This window comes from Trachymyrmex cornetzi, unplaced genomic scaffold (genome assembly GCF_001594075.2).
Source record: "Trachymyrmex cornetzi isolate Tcor2-1 unplaced genomic scaffold, Tcor1.1 scaffold252, whole genome shotgun sequence".
Taxonomy (NCBI): domain Eukaryota; kingdom Metazoa; phylum Arthropoda; class Insecta; order Hymenoptera; family Formicidae; genus Trachymyrmex; species Trachymyrmex cornetzi.
Window position 1 is genome coordinate 3,263 of NW_017297188.1, and position 7,996 is coordinate 11,258.

The following is a 7,996-nucleotide window of genomic DNA, read 5'->3' on the forward strand; positions in this document are numbered from 1 at the left end:
AAAAAACAAATATTCGAAAACATACAATGCTTAAGCAAAATGTAAGAAAAATTCTTGATAGTAATTTATCATGGAATTTTGAAGGAAAATATAAAAATAACAAGAATAATAGTATGAAGCAAATAAAAAAGAATTATATGATTTATATTGTATCAAAACGGAATCGGGTTTTTACATAGGATCTATATATATATAAATAAAGAAAATTCGCATAATATCGATATGTCTGACTCACGTGAATAAAAAATGTACATTATTAGATTAAATGAATCAACAAAAAAAAAGAGTTCGGATGTAAAAAAGTGTAGTTTTAAATAAAAACAATTTTTTCTTTAAAAAAGTCTAAGTATTTTCAAAATGAGAATTTATGTATCCATTTAATAAGATTTGTTTTAGTTATCGATATTACTGCGAGAACAAATAAAAAATAGCACGCAATTAAATAAAAGAGAAACAGAACAAAAATGGAAAATAATTCAAAAACATAACAATATGTGTCAAATTCCTCAAAATAAATCTAGCACTTATTATATAATAATACGCTATAAATTTGTTATCAAATTTTGCTCGCTAACTATATAAATGCACAGTATACGCACGTAAGACCGTAAGAAAATTTATAGATTTGTAAGAAGAAGAGTGTGTTGGAAAAATTTTACTCGAAGAATGCAAACAACTATTGAGAAATAATAGAAAATTATATTCTATTTTATTTCCTAATTATTTCTTAGTCCCAAGTTAGGTTGTTTGTATTCTTCAAGATTTTGTAAAAAATTTCTTCAACTCATTATGTTTTATATATGTACAGGGTGTTACAGATACATACTAGGCAGTACGACGAGTTGCGCGGCAAACTTTGCATGGCCAAGTGTGGTTTAATAGACAATGACAGTGACTTTATACATTATAAAGTTTATACTATAACACCCTGTACATATCAATTGTCTAATCTTATATGATTGGAACAATAATAATTCAGAATTTTTAACCAATGGAAACTTTTGCTTTAAATCATCAATTTGTTAATAAATCAAATTAATGCAAGTTTACATTGGGAAGAAATATTTGGAGCATCCGATAATTGCTTAATTAAATCGTGTAAATGCTAGATATCTAAGTCATAGCATTCTATAGCATTTTCATTTTCCTTATTAAATTTTCGTTGATAAAGATTTCAATCTGTATATTATCGCTGTGCTTGTTCTACATATATGTAAAAGTTGTCTCCATCACATGTTTGTTTCATCGTTACAAAAATGCAACAATAAACATTAAAAATTAAATTTTTAGTATCAATTACAATACCTGTCCATTTCAATTTTGATAAGTAACGAAAACTCGAGGCGTATATACAAATACACGTATTAGACTTTGTCAAAAATAATTATTTGAAAATAGCTTCGATCAAATTTTATCTCAGTTTGATTCGTATACATATATTGAATACATCCCTGATAGAAAAATTTTGTTGAAATTATTCAACGTTTTGGAACATTTTTCGGAAAAATTTCAGCATTTCAGAAAAATTTCAGTTTAATTTCAGCGATTTTTAGCTGAAACATTTATTTTTAGCAAAATTTCAGCAAAAATTTCATAAACAAAATTTCAGAGAGAAATTTCAATTCAGTTTAAGCGATTTTGTAATATGTTAGCTGAAAGATTCACTTTCAGTGAAATTTCAACAAATTTTCAGCAATTATACTGAAATGTTCCAAAACATGGAATAATTTCAACGAAATTTTTTTACCAGGAATATCATACAAAATGTCATACATAATATTGTATATATGTGTATATAAAAGAAAATTACATATATCAATCAATAATATACATATATATATATACATATATATATATACATATATATATATATGTATGTGTATATATATGTATATATCACACATTTATATGATATGTATATTATACAAGGTATCCCGCAATTTTTGGCTAAGTGCTTTTATGTAGATAGCGGGCTAAATGATAATGAGTCGAAAAATCCTCTATCATTTTGCAATTTCCGGAATAATTAATGAGTTATTAATTTATGAAAATAGCCAAATTCAAATACGCGGCAAAATAAGGTCGTCCAGAGAGACACACGTTCTTCGCCGCTAGACATTATTAACAAGCGACATTATTAACATGCCTAGCGACGGCAAACGGTTATTGGGCGGTCTTATCTCGTCGTCCGCTTGCATTTGGCGGTAAGCCGGGCGAATTTGACTATTTTCATAAATTAATATCTCGTTAATCATTTCGAAAATTGCAAAATGGTAGAGGATTTTAGACTCAGTTTAGTCCGCTTTATCTACACAAGAGAGTTGGCCAAAAATTGTGGGACATCCTGTATATACTATGTATACATGTATATGTGTGTGTGTATATATATATACAAGTATACATGTATACATATATGTACATGTCCCGGACAGGTGAAATATCTCGAAAACTAAGCATTTCCGAAAGAAATATTTTTTTTACAAAAGTTTTAAATGATCTATCCGCTGATCAGTCTGTGGCGTCGTCAGGGTTAGGTCAAGGTCACATCGATTTTTTTTAATGGCACAGCCTATTTTTTATTCCAAAATCTAATAGCTGGTGTCAGAGCTTTCCAAAACACTACAGTAAAGTTATTTTTCATAAAGTACTTTTCGAGTTATGGGGTTTGGAAGTCACAGTACCGCTGGCATTAGCATTATGCAAGGTGTCCGACCGATGGCTAAAACCTCTTGAATGTTGTTTATCCAGAAAGATAATGGAATCGACATCGATTCGATGTCGATTCGACATCGATTTCATTGTCATTTCTCACTGGGTAGGATCATGATCTGGATAATATTTGTCAAGATAAAAGCCATTAGAGGTTATATCTCTTATTTTTGCACCAGCTCTTGACACCAGCTATTAGATTCTGAAATGAAAAATAGAGTGTCATTTAAAAAAATGGATATGACCTTGATCTAACCTTGGCGACGCCACCCAAGCTCAGACTGACCAGATCGGTGAATAGATCATTTAAAATCCTACAATTTTTGTGAGAAACATTTTTTTCAAAAATGCTTAGTTATCGAGACATTTCTCTGGTCTGTAATTTTTTACTCACCCTATATATGTATATTATTGATCGATAAATATAATTTTTTTTTCAAAATTATATATTGAGTTGATGAACGCAAACATCCATTAAAACTCGGTCATAAGACGCAGAACACGGGTCGCAGGTCGCAAAACTAGAAACTAACCTAATGTATTTTAATTATGATATGATTGTAGAACGTAGAATGCAGGACGCAGAAAGTTGGGTCAACTTCAACTTTCGCGGCCTGCATCTTGCGTCCTACGTATTGCGGTCTGCGACCTATTACAATCTGAAATACGTTTCACTTGCGATTTGCGACCTGCGTCCTGCGTCTTATGTAGAATGGGCTTTATGTAGATCGAGCTAAACAATCTGAAATACGTTTCACTTGCGATCTGCGTTCTGCGTCTTATGTAGATCAGGCTTTATGGCTGTTCTACAATGTGCTTTTTGTTTCCTGTTTCTTGCTATTTGTCTCTGTTTGTCTCTTGTCTTTTTGATCAAGAAGGCAAGAGACTAACAACAAGAAACAAAAAGCACATTGTAGAACACCCATTAGGAGATCTTATAATTATTTTTGTTTTTATATACTTTTATTGATCGACTCAATAGGACTTACACACATACGATTTACATGTCATTGATATATCACTACATAGTATTATATCAATATCACACGCACATATATGCATATATTTTCGTAACGCATTTTTATATTGAATTAGGCTAAGTCTAATTCTAAGAATTCGACAGTGTTTGTTTATATAAAGTACTAGTTTGTGAACTACTGTTTCGTAAGTATAGACTGCAAAGCTTTTATATCGAGGATTTGTTGTCGTGATGTTGACAGCTTATAGTCATATTGGGCTAAATAATTGTAAAGATTTCAATTAAAAAATTTTTTTCCGTTCTTGGTTTAAACTCCGCCTCACGTAGGTATTAATGCGCATACTTTAATTTTGGAAAAAGATTTTCGAATCTATAAAAAAAGAAAAAAGAAATTGCGACACAAAAATTATTCCGTTTAGTTAAACATGCACACAGACGACTATATCCCCTTAAAGTATTTTTATATTCGAAACTTTTGACTAGAATTTACTTAAAAATTTGAAATTCTATAGTATCTGTATATTCACGATGCATATTATTTTTTTCTTTTAATTGAAGCACGCAAAATACCATTCAACTAGACAAATTTACTTTTACTTAATGCTCCGAATGAGTGATATGCAAAAAAAAGGATAGTTTATCGATGCATTGGTGGCCGCATATATTGCATGTGTAAGGATCATCAAAGCTGTGACAACCCATGTGTACGGCGTACATGATCATATTGCCGAATACAATCTCGCAATAGTAACAGGTGAGTTTAGCATCAAATAAATCGGCTTTATCCTTAGTGTTCTTGACTTTTTGGTTTACTTTGTAAAAATCATCCGATGGAGATTTATTATTAAAAGATATATCTTTGTTTTGCTCTGATTTCTTATCTGTGTTATCTTTTATCAAGTGATGTTCCAGTTTTATCGCTTTACCTTTACATTTGCTAGTACCTGAGACTTTTGATGAGGTTGTATCAGTTAATGCCTGAAACTGAAGATGATTATTTTTAATTACATTGATCATGCGAAGATCCAATGGTATGTCTATAGATTCAGTCTTGTGACATTCTAGTTGGGTTTTTATCGCCACGAATGCCGAGGATTCGCTAGCAGCCTTCACACTATCGGAAAAATCGAGTTCGCCGATGTTGTTAGTTGTATGAAAATGAGGTAAATTTTGAGCAAACATTTCCGGCATTTTATTAGCACTCAAAATTGTAAACATCTTTGAATACTCCGTTAATATATCGGACTGTGCATGATCAGTTTTCTGTAAATTTTCGTCTGCGAAGGTCGCATCTTCGCGAAGTAGAATGTGATTCGATAGATTGAACGCGGCGATCAAATCGCTGTAAGGAAACATAGTAACAGATTGGTTCTTGTTCATATCATGATTTATCCAATGCCCATTGCTTATTCCGTTTATCGCAGTTAAAGTCAAATAACGAGCAATCGACGAATAAAGTGACAAAGGTGGAGAAGTCACTGAATCGAGCTGATTGGTTGTACTGCTTGCTGCCACAATGTTTTTTGATGTCTCCTGGTGTTTAACGGATGATTTCTGCTTGGGCCCTCGTTTGGTACCGTAGACGTCGATGATGGATAGCGGATTTGGTGAGCCGTCAGAGTTCAGCACCATCGCCGGTTGATGCTCCTTCTTTCGCAAATGTTTCTTCAGCGCGTTACAGAACTTGGTCTTGTACGTACAATCTGCGCATCTGTACGGATAGATATTCGAATGCTTCTTCAGATGGCTAGTTAACATCGATTTGCTTACGCATGTGTATAAACACTTTTTGCACATAAAGGGCTTGGAGCCGTCGTGAACACTAAGCCAGTGATGGTTCATGTGATGCTTATATTTGGTAACAAAGGAACACTTGGAGCATGTAAAGCCTTTGATGTGGCAACGCATGTGCTCCCAATATTCCATCTTCGTGTTAGCTATGAAATTGCACTGTTTGCAATTCTTAGCCTCTCGAAAGCTTTTGTCTTGTTTGCTCATATTGCTTTGCAAATTCAAGTGAGAAACATAAAGAGAAGATTCGTCAGTCTCTTCTGTTTTATGTTTATATTGCGCCAGTATAAAAGGAGAATTGTTATTATTTTGATTTAAGGAGGATTTAAGGATTGGTAAATGCGCAAGAACGGCTTTAAGACTGGAATTATTGCGCTGTGATGTGTAATGGCTAATTAGGTGTTCGCTGAATTTTGACCTAGAAATTAACGAATTTAACGCCTTATTTCGCCTTTAAATTTTACTGATTTAATATTATGATATTTTTGATATTATGGTAGTTGGCTATATTATTATATAAAGATTACATTTAAAGTTACTATATATATTAATTTTAAAAAATTATATACTATATGCTTGACATATATTATACATATGCTTGCCTATATGTACAATGTATAATGCTTACAATTAAAATACTAATCGTAGCGTACCTGTTTGATGTAGCGAATATACATAACGAACACTGCAGAATGTTTTGTATGAGATTAATACTCTCGCTGGATAATGGAATAACACGATGCTCAACGATCGATTAGTTTGATACTCGTTCATAATATTCGGATAAGTTCCTTGAATAAATTAAAGTTTTTGTAAATAAGTTGTATTTGACTATACTTGGTAAAACTACAATCTGTCGCGAAAAATTATCATTTACTTCCTGACAGCTTGTGTGGAATGATCGGAAGAAATACCATACTCAAAGAAACTGCTCTTATCCTCCAAGTTTTTTTCTGTAAAAATATAAAAATTTAAGTATTTCTTTTCTATCCTACTTCCTCCCTTCCGATGAACATTTGACTTTCCACATGAAAAAAGATCTACCTGAATGGAAAATCGTACGCTTCTTGACAGAGAAGGAGGTGAGGTGAAACTCGTTTCGCGTAGAAAGTCGTGCGCCCCTTGGCAGGGTGTAAGTGGAATAAAACTCGGTTCGCGTGAAAAGTCGGACGTCTTTTGGCAAGGGAGGAAGTGAGGTGGGACTCGCTTCGCGTGGAAAATTGTAAAATATATTTTAAAGCAAAAAAATTTCTGTTTTATATAGTTGAAAAGAGACATCATTTTCAGACTTTATTTGGTAATAACGTTTTAATGAATAACGAGCGACGGCTAACACTTGTTAGAGATCATTCAGGGTCACGACATTGACAACATATGTCAAGGTTATCGGAGCTAACTCCTCTATTCTAAATAATTACAATTACTGTTTAAAAAACTATCAATAACCACACACACACGCGCGCGCGCGTGTATATAGAGGAGAAGATAGTATTATAATTATGGTACCTCAGTTACATTTTACACAATAACTTTGTTAATAATCGATATTTAAATATGATAAATGCATTCATTAAAATGTTGTTAAATCGATTCTGGACTCAAAGTTACGAAATATTTATTATTTAGGATACCAACGTCGAAATCATCAAATTGACGTCGAATCGATGTCGATTCGACATCGATTCTATTGTCATTTCTTACTGGGTATTATTAAAAATGTAACAACATTACATAATGACTCGAAAAAAAAGTGGTAATGTGGTCTTCAATCCATAAAAATAACCTTAAAATATTAATTTTATTTAGAAAACAGTATTTGGTTACAAAATTAACAAAAAAATAAAACATTTTAAAATGTATGCAAATGAATGTATATAGTATCAGAGTTGGAAAAGTTACTTTTTAAAAGTAACACGTTACCGTTACTCGTTACTGTTATTTGCGGTAAAAAGTAACTCGTTACCGTTACTCGTTACCGATTCTAAAAAGTAACGTATTACCGTTACTTAAAAGTAACGATAAAAAATCGTTATTTTTCGTTACTTTTTTTCTAATTATGCAGGAGACGGGTCTACTCACTGATTTTGATGAAATTAGAGCAGTTCGACGCGCGTTTGCACAAAATGAACGAATCTGGCAGAAAAATAAGTGTCGCTCTGCCTGGCGAAGTGAGATATTAATAGTTAAAGTTGATGACTATTGAGGTAAGGTTTTGTGAAAAAATGAGTCGAATGACCCTAGTTTCATCAAAATCAATGAATAAGCCTGTCTTCTGCATAATTACACTTTTTTTTTATGTTAAAACAGGCTTTTAAGATAGAATGCTAAGACAGAATATAAATTAAATATAAGATAATTAGAAAGATATTTATCTTTGAACATTTTTATCTTTTATGAATATTTTACATATTTATGTTTAATTCTATGGTATTCTATTATACAGAGTGTCCGAAAAGTGTGGAAACGGTCGAATATCTCGAGAAATACACATCGGATCAGAAATCTGAAAATATACGT

At 32.1% G+C, this 7,996-nt stretch overlaps 1 protein-coding gene across 1 annotated transcript; it reads right to left on the reverse strand.

The window, feature by feature from the left end:
• Positions 1 to 4,254: 4,254 nt before the first annotated feature.
• On the reverse strand, positions 4,255 to 6,268 carry LOC108761568 (protein hunchback-like). The gene is given in 3 exon segments (XM_018508178.1): positions 4,255 to 5,897; positions 6,133 to 6,217; positions 6,220 to 6,268. Coding segments are annotated over 3 exon segments (1,731 nt in total). The 5' UTR covers positions 6,254 to 6,268; the 3' UTR covers positions 4,255 to 4,285.
• Between the last annotated feature and the right edge of the window lie 1,728 nt (positions 6,269 to 7,996).